This window comes from Panthera uncia (genome assembly GCF_023721935.1).
Source record: "Panthera uncia isolate 11264 chromosome B3 unlocalized genomic scaffold, Puncia_PCG_1.0 HiC_scaffold_1, whole genome shotgun sequence".
Lineage (NCBI taxonomy): Eukaryota > Metazoa > Chordata > Mammalia > Carnivora > Felidae > Panthera > Panthera uncia.
Window position 1 is genome coordinate 8,045,085 of NW_026057582.1, and position 26,877 is coordinate 8,071,961.

The window sequence follows — 26,877 nt, forward strand, 5'->3', positions numbered from 1 at the left end:
TATACCATGTAGTACATGTCATATATTTGGAAAAAAAACAAAAAACCACAAAACAAGTTCCCCAGTAGGATAGCATAACTTTGTTAACTTGTATTTGGTCGAGTTTTTATTATGCCATTTATATCTTGGATCCAAATAAAGTACCCTACTGGAAGTAATGTAAACTTTAGGGCATCGCCGTATTGCAGATAATCTGAAGGAAGAATATGATATTAATACATGTTAACTTACTATAAAGACATGAATTACACAATTGACAAGGTTTAATTCTCTCTAGAAGAAGAAGTTTTCTTCTCCATGGCCGATATGGACATGTCCCATAGTCTCTCTTCTCTTCCACCCCTTGGAGACCCTCCAAATGTGGACCTTGAGTTGTCGTTAACTAGTACATATACAAATACTCCAGCAGGATCTCCATTAAGTGCTACTGTGGTAAAGTATTATTTAATTGTTACTCTCGGCTTGAAAAGTGGCTTCTAAAATTCTACGCTTTATTCATGTGATTAAAAAAAAAATTCTTTTACAGCTTCAGCCAACGTGGGGAGATTTCCTTGATCATCATAAAGAACAGCCAGTAAGAGGGTCAGCATTGCCATCCAACCTGGCGCCCCCACCAGCTTTACAGAAAACTTGTACGTAGCATAAGACATTTGTTGATAGTGCCACTAGAATTTTAAAAAATTTAAAAATTAAAACACATTGTTTCTTTCTTGAAAATGCCATTCTGCCGCTGCTTTTCTTTCCCTTCAGAAGATTTTCTTTTGATCTAGGCCATTTAACCAAATTTAGAAAGAAAATGTGAACTTGTAGTCTTTGTGTATTTAAATATTTTTATTAAAAAGTGTGTGTAAGTTTCATATTATTATCGCAGCTTAGGCGTCTCACCCACCATCTGACGCTTTTCTTGAAAGAGAACCTCAGGTTTGAAATAGACACGAGGCTTACAGGAAAATTTGAGCAACTTGTGGTTGATCTGTGACTTTTCCAATACAGTTTTATCACTGCAAAAGTTTTGTTTCCGTGTGTGTGTGTGTGTGTGTTTTTGTTTTTTTTTTAAAGATTTATTTATTTACTTAGAGAGAGCACGAGCAAGGGTGGAGCAGAGAGAGAGAGGAGAAGAGAGAATCCCAAGCAGGCTCCACTGAGCCTGATGCCAGGCTCAGTCTCACAACCGTGAGATCATAACCTGAGCCAGGATCAAGAGCCAGCTGCTTAACGGACTGAGACACCCAGACTCCCCATTGTTGTTGTTTTTTTTAAGTTTTATTTATTTAATCTCTGCACAGCGTGAGGCTTGAACTCATAAACCTGAGATTGAGTCCCGTGCTCTACCGACTGAGCCAGCCAGGCATCTCCATATGTGTATCAAGGATCCAGGATATAAAATGCAGAGAGTTAACAGTTTATCTTGTTTAACATCAAATATCATTCAAACTGTCGTGTGATCACCTGTTTTTTTAAAACTAACACAAGTAGGGGAGCCTGGGTGGCTCAGTTGGTTAAGCGTCCGACTTCGGCTCAGGTCATGATCTCATGGTTTGTGAGTTCGAGCCCCGCATTCGGGCTCTGTGCTGACAGTTCAGAGACTGGAACCTGCTTTGGATTCTGTGTCTCCTACTGTCTCTGCCCCTCCCCCACGCTCTGTCTCTCAAAAAATAAATAAACATTAAAAAAAATTTTTAAACTAACACGAGTAAATGTTTTATAATTTTGATATAATGGATTATTTTTAAGTATTTTATGTATCTCATTTTAACCCATGTGTTCCAGCTCTCCCATCTAGATCTGTTTCAGTGGATGAATCCAGGCCTGAACTTATTTTTAGACTAGCTGTGGGAACCTTCTCCATCTCTGTGCTTCACATCGATCCTTTGTCTCCACCTGAAACGTCATTGAACCTTAATCCATTGACACCTTTGGCGATAGCTTTTTTCACTTGCATAGAAAAGATTGACCCAGCAAGATTTTCAGCAGATGATTTGAAGTCTTTCCGAGCAGTATTTGCCGAAGCTTGCAAACACGATCACCTTAGGTAAATTCTCTCATATTTATTAATGCTCCTTGGAAAAGAACCGGATGACGTGGGCTTTTGTATCTACCCATCACCATTTGTTTTTCTGATTCCCATTTTACTTGGAAACGAGGGAATGAGTGAGGTTTCTTTCAGTGCTGCAGACATGCTTACCATAGAATCTCTCGTTCAGGTTAGTTGCCACGTGAAACCATTCACATAGAAGATTGACATAATCTGGAGTTTTCTCTGCTCTTGACAAGTTTTTTCGACCACATTGGGCTGGTTAAAATAGTGACACCATTATAATCCTAAAAATAGTTCCTACTGTCAGTGGCTCAGCAGAGACGGCAGTGGTGGTAGGAATGGAGTGAGGTCATGAGAAGGGATGTGCCCCAGTCGTCTGCCGTGGGGAGGGGGACAGCACCCCAGGCTCATCTTGAGCCTGGATCCTGCACTTTCCACTTCTGCTTTAAAAAATTAAAGCCGTCCAAATAGCCAATGATCTTTTCATGAGTTGAGTCCTACTAGGTGAGGAGACAATTAAATTTGTAAGTACGATGTTCTTAATATGTAAATATTGTTTAACAAAGTGATCTTTCATATTGTAAATGATAGTTTAGGCACATACATTAATATTTTTAGAAAACAGTTTGGCCTTTTATTTTAAGTATTAACAGTTACTATACAGAATAGTTTTTATACATAGCAAAAGAAACTCTATGGTAAGGACCATAGTATTTATAATAAAATTGTAAAAACCTCTCCCCACCCCCATTTCTGACAGGGTTTCAAATATATGCCAGTAGGAAATATAAGAAAAGCAGCAACAGCTGGAAACGAGCTTACACTTGAGATCCACTGACTGAAGTTTTAAAAATATTGCATGAGGCTTTTAGACAATTTTAAGAATCTATTACGTATATTTTACAGATATGAAAGTTTTTGTCCACTGCAGTGTAAATTTTAAAATGTCAAAGAACAAAGGTCAGTGTTGGGAAATAAATATATCCTGGATAATTTCCTATTGACGGAACTGCTTTCTTTTGTCAGGGAATGGGAAATTTGAAGCAGTCTTGCTGGTTAATACCCTTAGGAATATTAGTTATCACTAACAACTTGAACCTGTCAGAATAGGTGGATAATTGTGCTTTAACAACACTTGTGTACTCTTCTTTAACACGTTGGTTAATCCAGAAGTACATGAATACTCTTAAATGCTTCATTTTTTATAATAGATTTATAGGTACTGGCATCAAAGTGTCCTATGAACAAAGACAAAGATCAGCTTCCCGATGTTTTAGTACGGATATGTCCATTGGGCAAATGGAACTTTTGGAGTGCCTGTTTCCAACTGATTTTCATTCTGTTCCTCCTCACTACACAGAGGTAAATGCTAGATACTTTTTCTTTAGATTCTTCCTTTTTTTTTTTCCTTAAAGTTTGAGACAGAGGGTGAGAGAGCACGAGGAGGGGAGGGGCAGAGAGAGAGGAGGGAGAGCATCTGAAGCAGGCTCCATGCGGACAACTCAGTCTCCCAAACTGTGAGATCGTAACCTGAGCTGAAACCAAGAGTCGGATGCTTCATCGACTGAGCCACCCAGGTGTCCCTGTTGAACATTTTAATGTACGGCAGTCAAGGTCATTGTAAGAGTCTGTTAGACCTTTTAATTTAGAGTTGACTTGTTTTAAAGTGGCAGACAGATTATGAGACTGATGATTTCATTTCACTAACTTTCCAAGTACCATTAATTTCAGAAGATTTCTGCCATTCAACAAATACTGAATGCCTGCAGTGTGCTAAGAAGCACTGTTTAATACCAGCAAAATGTCTTTTGTTCATTTATTAGTAGTCTGATTTTTTTTTCTAATTCTGAAACCTGTTCTAGAGAAACTTTTCAAAGTTATTCATGATAACATTTATTGTTGTTACTTTGTACGTTATTTTATTTTCAGAGTACTTTCTTGGGCATTAATTTACTTGAATTCTCAGGTACATTTTGCAGATGAGATCCTAAGTATCCCAGGAGTGAACTAACTTGTCTAGGATTCACGCTGCTTGTAAGAGCCCAAAATGAAATGTAAACTCTTCTTTCTTGACTTCAAAAAGCTTAAGCTTTTCCCACTATTATATTAGCACCTCTGTTAATTCATGAAATTAATGATAGTTTAATATCTTACATTTAATTTATCTTTGTCTTTCTTTGTAAGCTTTTAATGTTTCATTCCAAAGAGCGGACTGATTCCCATCTCCCTGTGTGTCTTCAGCTTCATTATAAGCATTCTGAGAATAAAGGACCCCAGGTAAGAGGCCTTTTTATGTGATTACCACCTGTAAATTTTCATTTGATATGTATTTTGTCACAGTCATAAGGTTTTCACTTCCTTTTGTGGTATTAGTGGTTATATTAATGTTTTCCTTTTTTTTTTTTTTTTTAAGGGTAATCAAGCAAGACTTAGTTCTGTTCCTCAGAAGGCAGAATTACAAATTAAGTTAAGTCCAGTGTTCTGCGAGCTGGATATCAGTATTGTGGACAGATTAAATTCCTTGCTTCAACCGCAGAAACTTACTACAGTGGAAATGATGGCATCTCACATGTATACGTCCTACAATAAACCTATTAGTCTGGTAAGTATTCAGAACATTGCAAATACTAATCGTAAGTATAGCTAGCTAATGGGCTTATTGGGATCATTTCTGGACTTAAGTATTCTTAATAGCTTAAATAGCACCTATTATTAAAACAGCATCATTCATAATAATGAAAAATGAAGACTTGAATGCCTAGGTGGTAGACTAGCTGAATACGCTTTGCTAATATATGGAGTCAAATACTTTCGTGGCCATTTTGAATGATGGTTATGAAGACGGGCAACATGAAGAAAGCTCATGAAGGAGTAGTAAAAGTGGAACGTGTTACTCCACATAAACTTTTGTGACAACTGTGTAAATAAACTTGAGGTATAGAAAAAGAATGGATAGAACTGAACCAGTTGGTAGCATTGATTATGTTAGAGTGTAGCATTAGATTCCCTTTCCTTTTCTGTGTTTGTCCAAATTTTATAAATTTCAGTTACAATATCTGTGCAAAACTCATTCACGCATTTAGCAAACTACTTGGTCTACCTGTAAAAGGTAGCCCATATGATGAAAGACACACTTGTGAAGGTGGGAATTTAATTTATAGTATTGGGTTATTGGGCATCGCATTAGGTCACCTTTACTTATAGATCTGTCTGGTGCTTGGTGTCGTTTCTAAGCAAGTCAGATTTGCAAGAAATCCGTTAGGAATTTTGGGGCTGGAATTCGGGCGCTATAAGGACCGGGAACAGATACAGACAACTTTGGTTTAAAAAGAAAAGGGAAAAGCTATTTTTCCACTTACTTGTTTCTCCCTCAGTTAGTGGTGGGCATTCGCATTAAATCAGCGTTCTTTAATTTTTGTTGTCACCAATTGCTAATTATTTGAAGTTCTGTGGGGCTAGTGTGCGTGTTTACTGTTGGCCGTAGATGTACCAAGATGATGGCTTAATCTCTTGGGTTATTCTTGCTGAGAATAGGGGTTAGTATTACAAAGTCCAATAGGGGAGAGAAAGGATAGGTGTGTTAAAAATCCAAGTCTAGGGTAAGAAGGGGACTTTCTAATCTGGGAGGTCAGACTAGAAGTAGAGGGGAGTGTTCTTGCTTGCAGTGTAGTCTGGACTAAAGCTTTTTTTTTTTTTTATTCTTTATTTTTGAGAGCGAGACAGAATGCAAGTGGGGGAGGAACAGAGAGAGAGGGAGACAGAATCCGAAGTGGGATCCAGGCTCTGGGCTGTCAGCACAGAGCCCGATGTGGGACTTGAACTCAAAAACCACAAGGTCATGACCTGAGTCGAAGTCGGACGCTCAACTGACTGAGCCACCCAGGCACCCCTGGACTAAAGCTTTATAAGCTTCAATGCATTTTAGAAAAAAAAACACCCAAAAACAGACTTTTATCTGAAGGGCATGTTCTTTGATACTTTTGTTGTAACATGATTTTGAGTAAAGGGTGCATACATGTCTTGGTTTCTAAGAGCCATCTGATGGGCTTATACACTTGGGTTGGATGGGAGCTTAGGGTGAGTCATCTGGTGAATATTTAGAATTTACACTGTGCCAGGCTCTGGGCTTCGGCCTGGAAATACAGAATTGAGTCAGGGATGGATGGGCCTTTGCATTTGGCTTAATGTATCTAAGTTCACATTGAGTCTTTGAAGTAGCATAGTGGTAGACAAATTCTTCATATTGGAAGTTAAGTTGATTTTTAACTGTATTGGACTTATTGATAACCTACTTTACACACTGTCCTTTTTTAGTCTGTACTAATATATGTATGCATCTATAGCACCTGTGTCTTTGGTTCAGTTTTTATTTTGACTGATTTTATATGAGGATTTAACTTTTGCCAGTAATTTGGAATTTTGTCAATAGCTGTTACATTATAAAATTCCATTACTCTAAATTAACATGGTTGGGGCGCCTGGGTGGCTCAGTTGGTTAAGCGTCCGACTTCAGCTCAGGTCACGATCTCGCAGTCCGTGGGTTCGAGCCCCGCGTCGGGCTCTGGGCTGATGGCTCAGAGCCTGGAGCCTGCTTCCGATTCTGTGTCTCCCTCTCTCTCTGCCCCTCCCCCGTTCATGCTCTGTCTCTCTCTGTCTCAAAAATAAATAAACGTTAAAAAAAAATTAAAAAATATAAAAAATAAAGAAATTAACATGGTAGTAGTTAATTTGAATTTTATTTTAATGCTTTATACTGAATGAGGAAGTAGTGATTATACATATTGTTGAATACTAACATCATTTGTGCTTATTTACTTAATTTGACATTTTGGCATATTTTTGATGTTTTGTGTTTTAGCACAAGGCTTTCACCGAAGTATTTCTGGATGATTCACATAGTCCTGCAAATTGTCGGATATCAGTCCAGGTTGCCACACCGGCATTAAACCTTTCTGTCCGCTTCCCAATACCCGATCTTCGGTCAGATCAGGAAAGAGGACCGTGGTTCAAGAAGTCGCTTCAGAAGGAGATCCTTCATTTAGCATTCACAGATCTAGAATTTAAGACTGAATTTATAGGAGGATCAACCCCAGAACAGATTAAATTGGAACTTACCTTTAGAGAACTAGTTGGTAAGATTGAACGTGCCTGTAAGAGCCAGACCAGAAATAACCGCTACTGAAACAAACATGAAAAAGTCTGACGGTCCACAATATTAGTAACATTAGACACCATTAGAAAACAAGAGGAATGGCTGTTTTCCAGTATTGTATACCAATACGGGATACAATTATTTTTTTGTTTTAGTTACTAAGCATGATTATTCACTTCCTTAAAGTACTTTTCTACAGGGGAATGTTGTAAAGTTTCTTTTCCCTTGTTCTGAGTTTTACACCTCTTTACAGATATTTACAGTTGATTTGCTGATTATGACTTCATTAAAGGGCCTTTAGGCGTTATCTGATCTAATCGACAGTGGTAGGAAACTCAGTATTCTGGAGGAAAGTCATTCTTTGTGAGATGGACTGAAAAATCACGCACTGGTTATTGTGAACGGAGGGAATTCTTACAATGCTTGGTACAAAGCGTTTAAGAAATATAGTTATTATCCCTGTGTTCCTAGATGAGCTGCGTAAACTTTTGTGTAGAATAATCATTGAGTGACACTCACTAAGTGGCACCTGCTGTATTTACTGTCGTGATTATGTACCTTACACATTAAACTTGGTGCCTTAAGAATTTGAGTTTGGGCAGAAAACATCATCTTTAATTCATCTGCTCATCCTGTCTCCCCACATGTACCCATGAAACAGGGACAGAAGAATAAGTGCTGTACAACTTAATGTTGCACGTGTCCCTCATCCAGAGGACCTTTGCTTATGTAAGGAGGAAACTACTTTTTCTCTTAGCACTTGAAAAGAAATGCATTTTAGTGAATCAGTCTTGTTTTATTAGGGTCATTCCAGGAAGATAAAGGAGAGTCATCTGTTAAGTTTTTCCATGTGTCTAGTGGGGTAGATGGAGATACAGCATCATCAGATGACTTTGACTGGCCACGGTGAGTACCAGATGTATATGATAGACATTTTAGTGAGACTATTGTTTCTAGAATAAATTGCTGTAGTACTTTTAATTGACATTTTGGCTATGAATTTAAAAATACTCACCCTTAATGCGAGAACTCAGAGGAAGATGGACAAAATCAATTTAAAAATCCATATTGAGGGGCGCCTGGGTGGCTTGGTCGGTTAAGCATCTGACTTCGGCTCAGGTCATGATCTCACGGTCCGTGAGTTCGAGCCCCGCGTCAGGCTCTGTGCTGACGGCTTAAAGCCTGGAGCCTGTTTCAGATTCTGTGTCTCCCTCTCTCTCTGCCCATCCCCTGCTCGTGCTCTGTCTCTCTCTGTCTCAAAAACAAATAAATGTTTAAAAAAAATAAAAAAATAAAAATCCATATTGAGTGTATTCCTCTATGATGAAAGGTGTCTGTCTTTATTGTGAGAGATGAGGTTTAAAGTGTATTCCCTGGTCTCAAGTTACCCAGTTTAAGTAGAGGGACAGAAGAATCCTTAACTGTTTTAAAAATCGTTCAGGGCTACAGGCAAAGAGTCATGTGGCATCATTTGGTTAGTCGTCAGAAGAATCTTCTAGTCCGTGATCTCTTTTTTTCAAAAAAAGTCCGTGACGGTGTTTTACAAATCTGGGGAGCTTTTACAAGATACTGATTCATGGACTCCACCCTGAGATTTTGGGATGGAGCGTGGGCATCAGGATAGTCCAAAATTACATCAGGTGATTCTAGTGTACAGGTGGATGTCAAAAATTACTTCAGAATTTCTTAGAATTAATAAAATAATTATATTTGTTATAGGCTACTGTATTCATTAACACACTCGTTACTCAGTAGATATTAGAACAAGATTATTATTTAACTTAATGGCCTGATAGTGGGCTTTGATATGTTTGAAAGGATGTCATTTACTTGAAATAATGACTTTTTAGTATATTGAAAACTGAATATTTGAAACCTGAGCATTAAAGTGGTATTTCTTTAGCGCCATTACCTGCCACCAGTATATCAGGCCTTGCAGGCTCTTAGGCGTGATCAGTTCATGCCTGGTAATGAGCAGTTTACTGTATGAGTTTCCAGCATAAGAAATGGATCTACTTCAGTTAATTTGGAAGCACATTTTATATTAGAATATCAAAATTAGGAAACATTGGTCACTGTACATCACTAGAGCCAACTGGCACCACCTAATTAGGGGAAAACCCATTATAGATGCACGACAGCTGTTTTGTTTGAGGGCATCAGGCCTCCTCACAGCGGTGTCGAAGGGCAGACTGCAGATCCTTTACTAGTGACGAGCAGGGAGGAGGAAAGGAGGGGCCGAGGGCATCAGCTCCTTTATTCCAGGTTTGTAGCTTCCATACGACGGCAACCCTGCAAGCCTTTCATGATTGAAATTCCTGAAGGAAAGAATTACTTCATCGTTGCAGTTCTAGCTTATTCCCTTATCATCCTCTCCTTTTCCATTTGAACAGTTTCTAGAACGTAAGGTCTCTTAGGTAAGCAAGTATTCCATGATAGCAGAACCCCAGAAGCATTTGATTTCGTGATAATAAATAGACTTCTTAGGTAAAATTCGTTGGCTGTTAGTGAAATTTACAGATCACCTTGTGTCCTCAAAAGATCAGATTTTTCTGTTAGCCAAGTATAAAATGGTAATGCCCCTGTTTTATTTCCTTCTGTACTTCGAAGTTACAACACACTCCGAAGTGGTTACGTGTCGATAACTAGACTTCGTAGAGAAGCTGAATCCTATTGTCAGTGGTTTTTGTGTCAGTGTGCAGAAAAGTTAAAGCTTTGCAATTTACACTGAGACCTTGAGTTTTTAAATTGTCTTTGCTGTCAGAATTGTACTGAAAATAAATCCGCCAGCCATGCATTCCATTTTGGAGAGGATAGCAGCTGAGGAAGAAGAGAGTGATGGCCGCTATCAGGAAGAAGAGGAAGGAGGTGCTCATTCCCTAAAGGATGTTTGTGATCTGCGAAGACCAGCCCCATCTCCCTTTTCTTCTCGCAGAGTCATGTTTGAAAATGAGCAGGTAAAATAAAAGTGAGCAGGCAATGAAGGGATTAGCCTCCATCACGTACCAATCATTTTCATTCTTTATTTTTAAAAAGTACTTTGTATACTACGTTTACTAGGTTTTTAACTCCAAGACTGAATAATACCCATTTCTTTCTTGGTTAAAAGTGATTATGTGTTTGTTTTCTTGCTCACATACCAAGTCCTATGGACAGGGTCAGGAGATGCTACTCTTAATTCTAAATACGAAATGGTTATTTGATGCTTTTTTTGCCCCAAACTATTCTATTTTAGATGGTGATGCCAGGAGACCCTGTGGAAATGACAGAGTTTCAGGATAAAGCGATCAGCAATTCTCACTATGTGCTGGAACTTACATTACCCAGCACTCATATAACACTACCTAATAAAAGTTTTTATGAGAAGCTGTATAATAGGTGAGTTGAAACGCATTCAGTTGAGTCTTTGGGATTGGACTGTTCTGCCTAACTGCCTCCCCGTTTCCCCACTTCCCCCTTTTCTTTCCTTTAATATTATCTACATCTCTGGGTACCTTGTGTGCTGTTGATTATGAAACTTAACGTTACAGTGGGCTGTTGTCATAGCAGAGTTTCCTAACCAGTGTGCCTGGTAACTCGGTTACTTGCGTGTGAAATGTTTATTTCCTCCACCGTCGTTAGCTGGCTGCTCTCCGTCACCTTACCACAGGGTACTGAGAAAATATGTCTTCTGTGCGTGCAGTGACATGAAAAGAGTTGGGAGGTCCTGGATGGAGGCCAGCAGGTGCTAGGGTGGAGTCAGAATCCTAGAATCTTTGTGTAAGGATCATCTTTTTTCAGAGTTTAAAAAAGCATCTTGTTAGAATTCTACAATTCAAACTTGTCAGTTTGCATGTAACAATTTAAATTAATTATAAATATCCTTAAATATACATATCAAGCAAATATGTTGAAGTAAATGGGATTCTAGAGTTGAAATATCCTAGCCTCTGAAGACCTTCCTAGCTTACCTGGCCTCCCCAAGCTCAGTTTCCTCATCTATTAAAAAAAAAAAAAAAAAAAAAAAAAAAGTGGGTGACACTTATACCTGTCTCAAAGCGTTGTTTAGAGGATTAGATGATACAGTACTTGGAAAGTTCTGAGAATACTGCCTAGCATATAGTTAGCACTCAGTAGTCCTCTTGTCACTGTCCTCGTTCCTATACACTGAAGGAATCTCTTCTATAGCATACCTGAAAGATGGTCTAGAAAAAGATGTTCTTAGTGTCTGTCATCACTAGCTTCCCATGTGTAAACATGCTATTCTCATTTTTACTATTTTATTTTATTATTTTATTTTCAGAAGTGCCACCTTTGTTTCTGCTGTACATTTACTTGGTATCAGATATCCCTGGCCCTTTATTCCTTAACTGTTACTAACAAGCTCTGGATCTCCTTATTGCCTACCCGTGACCAAGACTGTTGATCTTAGAAAATTTAAGTTCAAGAAAGATCCACCAAGTTCAGTTGTCTTGATGATGAGATAGGTTCGTAGGACAGTCCATTGAGATGCAGGAAGAAAATGTTCTTCTGTTTAACCTTTTAAAAAGTCATAAAATTTATATATTTGTTTTATAATATTCATAATGTACAAATTGAAGCATATAATTTATAGACACATCAGAAGTCTTTTACAGTTTTTTTTTTTTAGCTTTTAGGGGTTTACACATGATCTAAGATTTGGAAACCACTGATCTCTCAACCATTCTTTTATAGTTGTGAAATAACTAAGAGCTCACGGATGCGTAAGGCTAAGACAGAAAAATGAAAGATTAGTTCAAAGTCCAGCCCAGAGGTCAGAGGGCTTAGTCCATTTCTTACACTTTCTGCATTTGCTCAAGCAGGTGGCTGTTGGTTAAATTGGGAGATCAGAACAGAAATATGCATCTTAAACAAATTCAATTTATAAATCTGTTCCTTTACCACATTTTAAATACAAGACCAGGTTTGTTTGTTTTTTTTTAACATGGGTCCTTGGTTGGAGGATTTACATAAGTATAACCCAAAAGGTTTTGTCTGCAGTTTTTAATTTCTGAAAAAACAGTTTCAAAGTAATCTGAGTACAGAATCCTTCTTGGATTTTAAGATTTTTTCAGTCTATATACTTAAAAGTCATCTGCTAGCACAATATTTTATTAAAATCTACTTACAGCAATAAATACAGCTGGGATGAGCACATTTGAGGCCAGACACAGTGACACTTGGTGAATACACAGAACGTCGAGCTCGCCTGGTGGGAGCGGCATTCTCCGGTGTGCTGGAGAGCAGTCCCAAGGAGCCAGCAGTCAGCATATGGGGGACATCAGTCAGCATGGCACGTGGGGCAGGTGACTGCTCCCATCGGGGTGCTAGAGAGTATCTGTTCTTCTGAGGATGGGTTACGTGGGGGGTTGCCGAAGAGCATTTCTGTCGTGCCTCACTCTGCCCACTTCTCCTGCTGTCAGATGCCTACAGCTATATAAATACTGAAGTGTTCCCTTACCTTGTGGATCTTATAAGTCACATATCGAGGCTCTCCGGGCTGTGAATTCTTTGCTCCTTATTTGGCTGTGAATATGTATATTTTTATTTTGAAGTCAATATCAAAGTTTTCAAATATTCTCCAGCTTAACAGAAAATGGCACAAAGAGCTTTTTTTTTTTTTTTTTTTTTTTTTGTCTCCTGAATCCTTTGAGACTGAGCTGCTGGCCTGAGGCTCTCTGAGCACTTGGGTGTGTACTGCCCACAAACAAGGACACTCTTCTACATAATTGTAACTCAGCCATCAAAGTGAGAACTTTGATACTCGGCGCTACCTAGTCCTCAGACCCCATTTGAGTTTTGCTAAATGTTTCAATATTGCCCTTTTGATTATATAATTATATGTTCTGTATTATAGTGTTATGTATTCTATAACATATAACATAAAATACATATATAATATCGTATAATATAATTAATGTATTATATAATGTGTATTATATATTATATAGTATATATAACTTTTATTTTTAATTTTTGTACATCTTTAAGATCTTGGTTTATTCCCTCAGTGCCTGGGTCATCGGGCCCTGTTTAGACACACAGTCTCAGGTACAGGACCGTTTTTTCTATTTCAAAAGTCCTTTAGAATAGAATGTAAAAAAAGAATTTTCACTAGCTTTTTGGATCAGATATTTCTTGAGCATCTTATATTTTAAGCTCACAGCCACAGGACCATGGTGATATGTCCTTAAATATCTTAGGCGTCTTCTTTCTTGGTATTAGAAACATCACCCGTGTTTTGCAGTATTAATGGTACCAAGACTGTGTTTAGACCAACATGTAAATTAAGGAAAATGTAAAGTCATATGAAACTTATCTTTACAGGTCACCTCCCAGGAACTCCAGGTTTTAGATAAAGTAATGGTTTCTCTTTAACCTATGAAGATAAGAGAATAGTTGTGAGGAATAAGTAAGAGAAGAGTTATTTCCCGAGAAGATTCTTCATTTTGTTTTTTTTTTCCCCTTTTATATCTTTGTTATTTATTTACATAGGAGTTCAAAGTAAGGTCAGGGTTTAGACTCTTTCGTTTCTTTGTCCTATAAGTAATATACCCAAGAGAAGCCAGCAAGCCAATGAGTACCATACAGTTTTGGGGCACAGCTGTCATTGTGTCTGAGATGAGACCTATTTCTGGCCTGTGTCACTGGTATTCACCTATGACGCTTCCCAGATGGAGAGCTTTCAGGGTGGGGATCTCAGTCTACTGAGGGTCACAGTACTCCATCCTGGTGTGTACTTTCTAGGGCTGCAGAAGCTCAGGAATTGGCCCAGAAAATTCCTAGACAAGTGGTTTCTCACAGGAAGGGCCAGGGCTCCATCATGGCTTGGCACCTTAACTGGTATTCACAGTAGGCTTTACGATGAGTCTGTGCTTTTGGCAGTCCTTCCATGTGAGTCATCAAACCCTTGGTGCCTGTTACGTGACAGTCACTGTGTGAGGCCCATAGAAGGGTGCCCAAGACCTACGTCCCTCTCTCTGAGAGGCTGCAGTCTAGGAAGGGGAAGCAAGAGAATAGAGTGTTGTAGGCGCCATGATTGAGTTACATCTGTGAAGGATTTGCTGGGGGTCCAAATCGATCAGAAGGCTTCGGAGAGGATGTTGTAAAGTCTGAGTTTTCATGGAAATGTGGAGCATGGGTGATGAGGGTGGGGGGAGGAACAGAAGGGCATCAGAGTAGGGACAGAGATTTCTTTGAAAAAGGAGGATGTGTTGGTCGCCTGGCTTGACACGTATCAACCCGTTAGTCCCCGGTCTTGACTTGGCTGCGCAGCTCGTGAGAGGGTCTCATGTTTCACTTGCGCTCTTGGTCTCCTGCACACTCCCCAATGAAGCTGCTCTTTCTGTGGGAGGGAACGCACTTATCTAGGGACGGTGAGCGATGGAGGAGAGAGCTGGACGAGATGTGGGCTGTGGCCCCAGTTCCCCCGCAGATCAGCTGTGTGGCCTGTGGGAGGCAGCTTCTCCGAGCGTGAAGCGAGGGTGATGGTTCTTCCTTGGCTGCCCCGTGGGATTGGGGGGCATCACACGAGACAGAGCGTGCTGTGTTGCGGCTTGCAGAGTGCTCTCCTGTGGGAGCAGTTTTCCCTTGTTCCTCATGGGTTTTTAAATTAACTGCCTCCTTTAAAGTGCATTTAGATGTATGCACACCACACAGGTAAAACTAGGCAGATGGCTGATTAGGTTATCGCATCGTACGGATTCCTTTCTCACGGCCCCGCACTAGCACCATCCACTGCTTTTTCCTTTGAAAGAACGTAATGGATGTTTACAAAAAACAAAAAAACAAAAACCAAAACTTTTTTTTTTTGTAGGGTCTAATTTCTGTGTCACCATTTAGAAAAATTATCATTCACGTGACTTCTTAAAGGCATGTTCTGTCGTGTACCTTCAGTGGAACTACGAGTGATGTCCGTATTTTTCAACTTCTGTCTATAATAGGATCTTTAACGACTTGCTGCTCTGGGAACCAACCGCCCCTTCGCCAGTGGAGACATTTGAGAATATTTCATATGGTATTGGTCTTTCCGTAGCCAGTCAACTGATTAATACCTTCAACAAAGATAGTTGTAGTCAATTTAAATCTACAGTTCACTATGGTAATGTATTTTAAATTTGTTTGGAATTAAAATGCCTGGTTTATCAGTAAATTAGCAACCCTTTCTCAATTGGCATTAAAATATTTCTTGGCTGTTTTCTGCTCGTAATATATTTTATAGTATCTTTTAGTAACTTACAGTATTTCCCCACTTTCACCTACATATTGAGAATATTATCAATGAAACGTGTTGCCTTTATAGTGACACCATACACGTTGTCTTAAGTTCATTGGGAAAGAGAACAATATAGTAAGTACGTTCTTATTGTGAGGCCAGATTCTTGGTAAAAAAAACAAAAGAACAAAACAGGTTGTAAGATAAGAATTGTGATAATGTTCCAGTTACTGTTTTATTTTAATAACTGTCAGAACCGTAGAATTATGACATTTGTTTCTCGCAGATGAGGAAAGTGGATCTGAGGAGGAGACGTTGCAGTATTTCTCTACCCTTGATCCCAACTATCGTTCCCGTAGGAAAAAAAAACTAGACTCTCAGAACAAGAACTCACAAAGTTTTCTCTCAGTTCTTCTGAGTGTTAATCATGGATTAATGGCAGTGTTCACAGAAGTAAAGGTGAGGATTTACAAATGCAAAGTGTTTCAAGTGTATCTTATTTCAAATCTCCCCTGATCCATACATGCAGTCATCGAGGGAGCGGGAGGTTGTCTCGGGCCTGGGGAAGATCAGTGTTGTGAGGCACTCGCTCCGCGGTGACCTGGTGACCGCAGCTTTGGGGAACGAGCGGTCACTGCAGATCAGAAGACAAGTGTTACGTGGTCCTTTTGGCAAAAATGCTGGTTCTGCTCCTGCAGTGATCGCTAGAAATTTTATCTGTTACAAAGGCGGATGAAGTACAGGGATTCATTTGGCAGAAGAGGCCCCCACCAGCATTTAATTATTCAGTTTTTAATACCACTGTGGTGGGTGGTTCCAGAATCAGACCAGTTTGCCACCACATGGGAGGAACTTCGAAGCTGAATCAGGAAGGAGCAACCCAAGGGTCATTCTTCCTTTTCTGCATGTAAATAATGACTTCTGTGTTTTTCTGATCTTTTTTTTTTTTTTTTTTTTTTTTTTTTAGCAAGATAATGGAGATCTGTTGGAGAACAAGCATGGTGAATTCTGGTTAGAGTTCAATAGTGGTTCCTTGTTTTGTGTGACAAAATACGAAGGTTTTGATGACAAGCACTACATCTGCCTTCATTCTAGCAGTTTCAGTCTATACCACAAAGGTAGGACACGTTTCATGTGTGTGTTGTTCGCTTCTGTTTAGACCGGTTTAAATTTTATTTCACAAAATCTATTGAGAACAGAACTCTGATAATAGAAATTATTTTCTGTGGAGTGTTCTGATTCCATTGGCAAAGTAATGCTTATTGTACATTAGGAGTTGACTTTATGTTTTTTGGGGCAACAACTTTATTGAGATACAATTCACGTACCATCCATTTCACCCATTTAAACTCCACATTTCATTGGCTTTTACTATTTCACAGAATTGTTGCAACCATCATCACAGTCAACTTTAGAATGTGTTCATCACCCCTAAAAGAAACTAGGTACCCCTTAGCTGTACCCCTCCCATAGCCTTCACCCTGCCCAGCACTAAATAACCTCTGATCTACTTTGTGGATTTATGTATTCTGTATGTTTATGGAATCATTCAGTATGTGGTCTTTTGTGACTGGCTTCTTTCATTTGTCATGATGTTTCCAAGCCTCATCCAGGTGTGACGGTGTTTTATCCTTTTTCATTGCCGAATAACACTCCATTTTATGGATATACCGTATCTTATTATCCACCGATGAGTTGATAAGACTTTATGGTCGTTACTCTCTTAAACAGTATCTCCTTGTGGTAACAGATATAGAATTTACCATCCTGTGAGCACATTCCCTGTCACCTTGTGAACAGAAGATATTTGCAGCATTCTTTTTTTTTTTTTCTTCTAAGTGTAGAAAACAGTACTTGGACAGTCTTAATGTTTATCAGATTTTTCTGTTTAAATTTAATTTTCCTAGCATTTCCTATCTTAATTGTTTTCTTGAGTACCGTCATTCATACCAACATTAGCAGAGACATACAGATTATTAACGTCTAGCTGGTTCTTGGTCATTATGGTCGATGGAAGTATATAGAGTTTTGAGTTGTGAAAGTCTGAACTAATTTCAGATGATCATTTCGTTATGTCGTCATCTCGTTGTGGATGTAGGCATAGTGGATGGAGTGAGTCTTCCCACAGAAACACGACTGCCCAGTTCAACCCGCCCGCATTGGTTGGAACCAACTATTTATTCCTCTGAAGAAGATGGCCTCAGTAGAGCTGCTTCGGATGGTGTCGGAGGTGACCCTTCGAATATGCTCTCTGTCGCAGTTAAAATACTGTCTGATAAATCGGAGTCCAATACAAAGGTTTGTCTTGTGTATTTTTGTACCGTTATGTACTTGCCACTCCTTTGATTCCTAGCTCCAAGTGATTGCATAAAAGGCAACACATTTTTTCCCTTAGAAAAACTTTTCAAGTTTTGATTTAGAGGATTACATAGGTGGTAAATGGAATTCTTCGTGTTGTTGTGTGTAGGAATTTCTCATTGCTGTAGGATTGAAAGGAGCCACACTCCAGCACAGGATGCTTCCTTCTGGGCTTAGCTGGCACGAACAGGTAAGAGAGTTGTTACGTGCGTATTGGTTTCCTTCTGACTTCGTACTGACATGTAGTACACACACTGTAAAGTCACAGATCATAAAGGATCAGTGCTCACTGAGTTTTCCCTGGAGTAAACACTCCCAAATAACCACCTCTCAGGTCAGGAAGTGGAATATTATCACCACTCCAGAACGAAACTGATTTTTTTACCTTAAAGTTTGGACCCTAAATCTCCCACAGACAGAGTTATCGTGTATGTCATTTAAGGGAAGGGATTCTGTGACCCAGAATCTTAGAGCACCTGGTATAGAGAAGAGATGAATGGCGTCTTGACTTGCACTTCTAACCCTGTATTCCTTAAGGTATATTTCAGAGTGATTTCAGAGTGATTCCCTAGGCCAGTAACATGCTTTGAGGCATTTAGAATGATTTTTGTAATTAATTTCCAGTGCAACAACCGTTTGATTAATGAAATACAGTTGGTTAATTTCTTTTCTATGTGAGAATTGTACAATGACTCTTGTTCATTTTCCTTAGAAAGGGGAACTTTTTCCTTTCCTCTGAAAATAATAAATTAGTTCATACTCGAAAGTTTTCAGAGAGCTTTCATAAAAGCATTTAGGGAACACAAGGAGTCTTAGAACAGTGTGGTGAGGGGAAAGAGACAGTTGGGGTGAACGCTGAACTCGGTTGTAAGGGAGAGGTTAGTCTAACCCTATTTAGATAGAAATATGGCAGAATGGATGTCGGTAAGAGAGACTGAGACTGAGTGAGGTATAATGTAGGGAAAAATAACTTTTCCCAAAAATGGATTATGTAGAAAACCAGGCGGAGCGTAAGCAATCTTTAGCAAAATTTATTTTTTTCGAGAATTGTCCCTGGCAAAATAATGTAAAAGTATATCATACGTACTTCAGTTTCATAAGATAGGATTTTTCCAAGACTTCTGTAGCATTGCAGTTGTCAGATGGGCCTCTCTCTTCCATTTCAGACCCTGGTTTTACAAATACTTTTTTGAAATGAATTCCTTCAAAATGCTGATTTTCTACTTTTAGCTTTGATTTTTCCAATAAACGGTTGCTTTTTCTGTGAGATATTTTATTTTACATTGGTATTAAGGATATCCTATCAAAACTTTTTTTTTTTTCGTCTAAAGCAGGGCATTTAATATTTTTGTGATTATAGATTTTATACTTCTTGAATATTGCTGATGAACCTGTCCTGGGATATAATCCTCCAACTTCATTTACAACTTTTCACGTTCATCTCTGGAGCTGTGCACTTGATTATAGGTTAGTTCACAGATGGACTAAATAAAATTCTATTCAAAGTAGGTACTGAGTTTTGAAAAAATACGTAATTCAAATTAAGGTTCACACTGCTCTTTTAAGGGAGTTTCTGTTGTTGTAGCCAACTGATGTTTTTTGTTTCTTTTCGGTATTAGGCCTCTTTATTTGCCGATCCGATCTCTTCTCACTGTGGAAACATTCAGTGTATCGAGTAGTGTGGCCTTGGATAAATCATCATCTACACTCAGGTGTCTATGTGAACTTTGCTGACTACTAAATTCAGCTGGTCCAAACATGCTGACTGATACTTAGCTAAACTCGATTAGAGTCCCAGTCTTTTGTTAAAACCAGCATTCTTTTACTCATAGTCCTGTCTCTCTATCCAGGTTTTCAACTTTTAGATTTCAGATGATTCATCCCATCTCTTCTGTTTATCACTGTTTTTTATTTTTAGGGAGGAAATGAATTCTTGAGATTGGTAGTTTACTGCTTAAAGCAGAATATAAACTTCCCGTATGACCTAATACACTTTATTTTCATAATTTAGGTCTTGTGAATTTGGGCATCTATTAAAACATGCTGAAAATTTACAATTCGAGCAGATGATTCAGTCTTACTCTTTACACAAATTAAATATTTCTAGCACTCAGAAGCAGTGAGTTTTAAAGAAATGCCAGATGGCACTTGTAAGAAACTGTATATGACTTTGATGACTTGTGTATCAGAAGAACGATACACCTAAGTGTGCCGTGATCACGTGTTAGGTATTCCAAGTTAAGTGTTTAGAGGTTGATTTTATCTTTTTTCCTCAGAATAATCTTGGATGAAGCTGCTTTGCATCTGTCTGACAAGTGTAATACTGTTACTATAAATCTGAATAGAGGTAAGAGTTGAAAAACAAAATCTAGGGTTAGGTGAATGCTCTTTATTTTTTGTACATGGATATTTTAAAGCATTTGAACTCTGAAATGATGCCACTGAACTAAGGATCTTGTTAAATACCAGTTTGAAGTTGTAATGTCCTTAGAATGTCAGTTAAGTGCATCAAGTTATATATACTCTATTTACTTAGTAAAAGATTAATTTTGTTTCTAAATAAAGGGAATTGTAGGACTTTTAAAGGATGAAACTATATTTCCATTGCATTTTAAATATTTTTAGCACCAAGTGCCATGAATTTTAAAGAGATGCTAGTTTTAATACATGTTGGTTGGATCAGCATTTTTTGAAAGCTTTGCTCAGATATTTTGTTAATTTAAAAAATTTTAGATTATGTTCGTGTGATGGATATGGGGCTTTTGGAATTAACCATAACTGCAGTGAAATCTGATTCTGATGGAGAGCAAGTAAGTTACTAAAATAAATGGAAATTTTTATCTAAGTCCTTTTTATAGGAGAGACTGAAGAACTATTGAATTTACTGTAAAAATAGTTTTGGTTGGAAGTAGATAAAATGTTTTAAAATTGGGATTTAGTCATTATAAATACACATTTCCTGTGGCAAGAATAATTATATTCTACTTTATTTAATGTAAACCTATGCAACAAAAGAAATTCTTATCTCGTTTGGAAAACGTTTTCTTAAATTTTTTTTTTTTTAAGTTTATTTATTTTTGAGAAAGAGCATAAGCTCGAGCAGGGATGGGGCAGAGAGAGAGGGAGAGAGAGAATCCCAAGCAGGCTCTGTGCTATGCGGGACTCGAACTCACAAACCGTCAGATCATGACCTGAACTGAAACCAAGAGTTGGACGCTCAACTGATTGAGCCACCCAGGCGCCCCTGGAAAATGTTTTCATCCATTTTCCCTTGTGTGCGCCCAGACTGAGCCGCGCTTTGAGCTACACTGTTCGAGTGACATTGTCCATATCAGAACATGCTCGGACTCTTGTGCTGCGTTGATGAATCTCATTCAGTACATCGCCAGCTATGGGGACTTACATGCGGCTAACAAGGCGGAGACGGAGCCTGGAGCCCCTGAAAGAAAGACAAAGGTACAGCCAGCGGTATCATGCATTACAGCTAACTCACCCTGACCCGTTGCGGCCACACGAGTGCCAGGTGTAGTCGGTGAGGTCTTCATGACCGTCACGAGGTAGAAAAGAAACTTTGAAAAATCCTCTATTATTTACCTTCAGAGTGATGAGGTCTGGAAAGGTGGTTCCAGGGGCCTTTTTGGAAAACCGTTCTGCTGTCTGATACTCTTTGTTTCAAAACCTTAATCTTCTCGGCCAACATAATACTTTTTTCCAGACTTGAGTTATTTTCATCTCACCTCCAGGAAGAAAGAAAACACTTAGCATGTAAGAGCTTGTGATGTGCAAGTCGTGTGTAAAACTGCTTCTGAGAGGGGGAGATGCAGGTGTTCATATTGTTTCCAGAGGCCTCTGTTCTCCTTCATGTTTGTTATGTGGGATTCTGTTCAGTTTTCAGTCTATGTTCTCCTGTGTGATTTCCCTTAACCCAGTGTGACAGGGTAAAGATTATCACCTCTGTTTCATAGGTGAATAAATTAAAACCCAGAGAATTAGGTGAGTTGCCCAAACTGGTAGCCAAAATGGCAACAAGATTCAGGTATTTTGATTTCCGGTTCAGTGCTTTCTTATGCCCCCACACATTACCTCTCTGTCCTCTCTTATGTCCAGATTGAACAGTGTCGAGTGTGTTTAGCATTTTTAAGTGTTCAGTGTTTTTTCATTCTTTTTCATCGTCTGGTCTGTGAACAGAATTTTGTCTCTTTGGTGATGGAGCCTCTAGTAAGGGCCTGATGGACCTTGCATTCTTTTGTTCAGGATGCTTCTACCCTTCATTTGTGTTACACTTCTGTTTTTGACTCCTTGCTCCTGCTATATTCCCACCGATAAGAAGGTGATTCATGACACTCCCTCTCTACTGTTTATTCTCTTTTTAAAAACATTCTCCGGTTTACTAAAAGTTACTTTAAATTATCCCTTTCAAATGAGATCTTTCCAGTTCAGAGTCCTGCTCCCATTTGAAAAGCGTGATCTGGATGTAATGAATGCACAGTTCGCTGACCAAAATGGTTAAGCGTCCCTGCTGGAGATGAGCCCCCAGAATCCCCATTCAGTAGGTTTCCCCTCCTGTGTGCCCCCTGCTGTCCTTGGACAGATGTCCATTCATCCCGAGACCTGAGGCTCTGATCTGTGCAGCGGCTTTTGGTGTCAAAGGGGCGAGCCTTGTTGTAGCTGCCAGATCTGAGCAGATTTAACTCTGCAGAGAGAGCCTCCCTCTCCCCCAGCCTCACTGCAGTATTTTTATCCTGTCTCTCCTAATGTGCTGTCTCTTCACGACCCCAGTTCACTGTGCTGGCTGGGACGTGATGGCATATTTATTTCTGTTTGCCAGTAGTTGTCAGGGTGATGGTGATGATGCTAAAAACGTAAGACGTAAGTGCTGCCGAGCAGAATGTGGAACGCTGCCTGCGTTCCTGCTTCCGGTGTGTTTGTAAAATGTAGTGTATTTCCGGGACAAAATGATGCTAAGTCATTTGCTTCTTAGAGCATTTTCGGTTATTTTTAATTAGGCTTTTTGGCTGTAGGTAGATTCCGGTGGCCGCTCATCCTCACGAGGCCCAGTACTTCCAGAAGCAGATCAACAGATGCTGCGGGATTTGATGAGTGATGCTATGGAGGAGCTTGACCTGCAGCAGGCCACTGCGTCTGCACAAGGCCAGTCTAACGGTAGGATGGGCCCGGCCTTCTTCCCCCGGGAGCTTCGGGGCCGTAGTTGAGCCTTACGTTATTTGTACGCATATAAATTCTTCAGCAAGTAACTTATTAACAAAAAGACAAGTCTGAGTTTGGGTGGATATTTATTAGTCAATCAGCTTGTGTTTATCGAGTGTCTAGTAGATAAACGACACTGGCCGGGGTGTTGTGGGGGACACAGATTAAACGGAAAACGGAGCTTATCTTTTCTGTTGGCGTAGAGTTTCGTAAAACAGGTCGGCACTAAACCAAACTGATGCTCTTACTTAGAACGGTTGAGAAACGACATGAGAAAGAGCTTCAGAAAGTGTCACCATCCCCCAACTGCTGTTCAGGAGGGATGGGAACCATCTCATTAGGCTTCAATGCAAGTGACATGAATTGGCTTTTCAAGAGTGGACGGGGTTTAGGTATGTGGAAGGGAGAGGAGGTAATCTTGGCAGGATCATGAACGTTGACAGAGGCACGGAAGCATGCACAAGCCTTAATTATCTCACAGCCCAGGCGGTTACTGGAGCACAAGCTCCCTTCTCATTGAAAAGAATTGGCCAGTAAAGGTGGAGAGGCGGGGAGGAACCAGCCGGTGAGAGAGCCTTGATAGCCAGACTGAAGCATCTAAATACTTTGAAGCATCCATCTAAAAAGTGTTTGTTTTCTAATTGGATGAACGTAGTCATTTCTACATATTCTAAAATCTTAATTTTAAAAGATTATCTCCGGGTATTAGAAAAGTTTAGCGTTAAATGTTGCTTTCATTCTAATTTAGAATAAATTAGAACTCAGGAAACAAACAGGAACTTTTTTAGCTTCCTGTGTGTGCTACATTATCTGTAATAAACATTAGCAGCTAACCTCCTTATGTGGGAAAGAATATTTCACGAATATTTACTGGACAGCTTCAGTATTCTGGTGCACCAGGCACTTACAAGGGATGAGTAACTTAGAAGAATTTAAAATCTGGTCTGGGAGCCTCTTGAGGCTAAAGTGGCACTTTATCCATCTTCGCGTTCTCCGTCCATCCAGTGGCTGGAATGACTGAATGGGGAAAGATACGCGGGAGAAACGCACAGAAACGTACGTTCACATTCAGGTTTGGCGCACGTGCGGTCTTTTGTGAACTTCACATTGACAGAGCTACCTGAGAACAGGTGTCCCATTGGGCTCTCCAGCACCGGATGAAGTAGCCCATCTGTCACACGGCACCACGCCCTGGCCGAAAACCGCGTGGCCGCTGTTTCCAACCCACCCCCCTCCAGAAGCAGAGATTTCCTGTAGTCTTTAGGGGAGGGACGGCCATATGTAACCACTTTCCCTCCCCTTGCATTATTGTCCCAGAAGCTTCTTCCAGAGCTCCACCCACAGGACAGAGCTGTTCATATGAAAATCTGGCTTTAAGGAGCCTCCAGTCAACACTAGTCAGCTGCTGCCGAATTTCTGAGCTTCACTGATGCCAAATAACTAGGAGGAGACTCTCTATGACTTTATGAGACCGTCATTCACTGTTTGCTTGGAGAACGTCAAACTTATTGTCAGTTTCCTTAGTAGTGGCCAGAGGGTTATTGTCAGACAGAAATGAGATATGGCCGGTGAAAACGTTCAACACAGTGTGCAGCTGACATGTGGTCAAAACGATTACCGAGCATTATTGTCGATGTTTCAAAATGTGCCAAAATTGAGTGGTTTTTTTTTTTTTTTTTTTGGTTTTTGTTTGTTTTACCTAGGTGTTTTGAATGAAAAATCTCAGATTCAGGAGCCGTGTTGTTCAGACCTCTTCCTGTTTCCAGATGAGAGTGGGAACGTGTCTCAGGAGCCCGGCCCTGCTTACACCTCGTTCACACACCACCTGATCAGCGATGCAATGACAGGTGCTCCCACTGAGAATGACGACTTTTGCATTCTTTTTGCACCAAGAGCAACTATTCAGGTAATAAATGGATCATGTAACTGAGGCCTTAAGGTAGTGTTGCAAGTAAAATTGACCAAAGGGGACCTGAAAAAGAGTCTTTAGGTTTTATTTTAACTCTTTGTAGTTGAGAATGACTTCATTTTGTAATTTATCATGGAGGCTTTGCAAATGTTTGCTATACTTTACTATTTCTATGACACATTTCTCAGAAACTCAGAGAAGAACGCTCTATGTTTGCAAAATTTTCTACATAGATTATTAAGCTGCAGATGTTGTGTGTAGTAAGATAGCTCTTCAGAGTATTAAAGTGCCAGAAAGGAGTGCTATCTAGAGTTGCTAGTCCAAGAATTGGGAAAGATAAGATCTGGTTTGTGTGAAGGCTGATGGATGGTTGATACGTATCATTTCCATGTTAGAGTCATGCTCACATTAATGTATTTATTTTTAATGTTTGTTTATTTTGAAAGAGAGGGAACAAGTTGGGGAGGGGCAGAGAGAGAGAGAGAGAGAGAGAGAGAGAGAGAGAATCCCAAGCAGGCTCTGCACTGTTAGCTCAGAGCCTAACGTGGGGCATGATCTCACGAACCGTGAAATCATGACCTGAGCCGAAATCGAGAGTCATAGGCTTAAGTGACTGAGCCACCCACGTACCCCAGAGAGTCATGCTCATATTTAAAAAGGATGGTCTGGATTTAATGAATCCACAGTTTACTGAAATGGGTAAGCATTGGTGCTGAAATGGAACTTTATGCATCACCATTTAGTGTATATATGTGTTAAACTGCTCAGTAGTGATTTGGCAGGTAAGTGTATTTGTTTTACTACATCCTGGAAAATTAAAAAGCAGTCAAACTCTCAACAAGTTTATCATTAGGATCATGGTAATTTGGTCAGCATGTTGAAGTACGTTAAGTTTGAAATGTAATACTGACTTTGAATTAGAGAACTATAAAGCCCCCTCCACATACACACAAATAGACACTTGCTATATCTGTGCCTTTTTTATTATCAAATAGTAAAAGCCAAACTGAAGACTATAAAAATTTTTTATGGAATGATTTACATAGAACAGAAAGTCCATTTTATGGTTAATGCAGAGTATCCAACGTGGTGATTACTACATTGTAACTAGCCCCGTTTTGTATATTGAAATTATTGTTAAAAAGAATGCAGAATCAAGAAATCTTGAGATAAGCAGCGTAATCAGTGGTTTCTACTGCGACAAGATAGGATGTGTTCCCTGTTTCTTTGCTGTAGGAGAAGGAAGAAGAACCAATTGTAAAAATAATGGTTGATGATGCAATTGTCATAAGAGAGAATTATTTTAGTCAGCCCATTAAGAAGACAGATACAAGCAAAGCCCCAGTGCACTTTCCCATCCCTGTCGTCCGGTATGTTGTTAAAGAAGTCTCTCTTGTTTGGCATCTATATGGAGGAAAGGATTTTGGAACAGTCCCTCCTACTTCTCCAGCTAAAAGTTATATGTAAGTTGATTTCTACAAGAATTTTTCTTGTTTCTACAAGTTTCTACAAAAACTTACTAGAAGTTTTTTGTTTTGTTTTTTTTTTACAGGCCACTATGTTCTTTTCACAGCATACGTAGAATTTGTCATTTTAAGGAGTATTAATAAAGTAGTATTGAAAACTATGTGATTTAAGTTACTCCTTTAATATAAAAGCTCTTCATTTGTAAACTTATTCGCATTGTTTGTATGTTTACCAAACTAAGGCAACTTAAGTGATTTCCATTCAGCACAATTTTGGGGCACCTACCCTGTGCCAGAGCCTGTGTTAGAGGCACATTCACCAAAATGAATAAGACCCAGGCCCTGGCCTCCATTCAGAAGGACCATTATGTGAGCAGGTGAGGGCAGTGCAGTAAAGCCTGTGCCTCAGGGGGCAGGGACCATGTGTGCCCTTGACTCTCTCCAGCATCCCGCTGGGTGCTAGGCTAGGGCTCGAGGCTCCTGAAGTACTTGTTAAATGTGTGTTTGGCTTTGACACATAGAAATACAGTT

At 39.5% G+C, this 26,877-nt stretch overlaps 1 protein-coding gene across 3 annotated transcripts in view; it reads left to right on the forward strand.

The window, feature by feature from the left end:
• ATG2B (autophagy related 2B) overlaps positions 1-26,877 on the forward strand; it is a 74,325-nt gene that overhangs the window by 24,760 nt on the left and 22,688 nt on the right. For all 3 annotated transcript variants that reach the window (XR_007453598.1, XM_049612201.1, XM_049612200.1), the window contains exons 9-31: positions 278-432; positions 527-632; positions 1,771-2,032; positions 3,250-3,400; positions 4,223-4,315; positions 4,452-4,640; positions 6,897-7,170; positions 7,994-8,096; positions 9,955-10,147; positions 10,426-10,568; positions 15,134-15,291; positions 15,692-15,864; positions 16,373-16,523; positions 17,504-17,703; positions 17,873-17,953; positions 19,124-19,230; positions 19,383-19,475; positions 20,040-20,110; positions 20,497-20,573; positions 21,049-21,219; positions 22,785-22,926; positions 24,675-24,877; positions 26,117-26,343. Coding sequence is in view for 2 of the 3 variants with exons in the window: in XM_049612201.1 (XP_049468158.1) it covers positions 278-432; positions 527-632; positions 1,771-2,032; positions 3,250-3,400; positions 4,223-4,315; positions 4,452-4,640; positions 6,897-7,170; positions 7,994-8,096; positions 9,955-10,147; positions 10,426-10,568; positions 15,134-15,291; positions 15,692-15,864; positions 16,373-16,523; positions 17,504-17,703; positions 17,873-17,953; positions 19,124-19,230; positions 19,383-19,475; positions 20,040-20,110; positions 20,497-20,573; positions 21,049-21,219; positions 22,785-22,926; positions 24,675-24,877; positions 26,117-26,343 (3,523 nt within the window). In the remaining variant the exon portion in view is untranslated. The remainder of the gene's footprint in view (positions 1-277; positions 433-526; positions 633-1,770; positions 2,033-3,249; positions 3,401-4,222; positions 4,316-4,451; positions 4,641-6,896; positions 7,171-7,993; positions 8,097-9,954; positions 10,148-10,425; positions 10,569-15,133; positions 15,292-15,691; positions 15,865-16,372; positions 16,524-17,503; positions 17,704-17,872; positions 17,954-19,123; positions 19,231-19,382; positions 19,476-20,039; positions 20,111-20,496; positions 20,574-21,048; positions 21,220-22,784; positions 22,927-24,674; positions 24,878-26,116; positions 26,344-26,877) is intronic.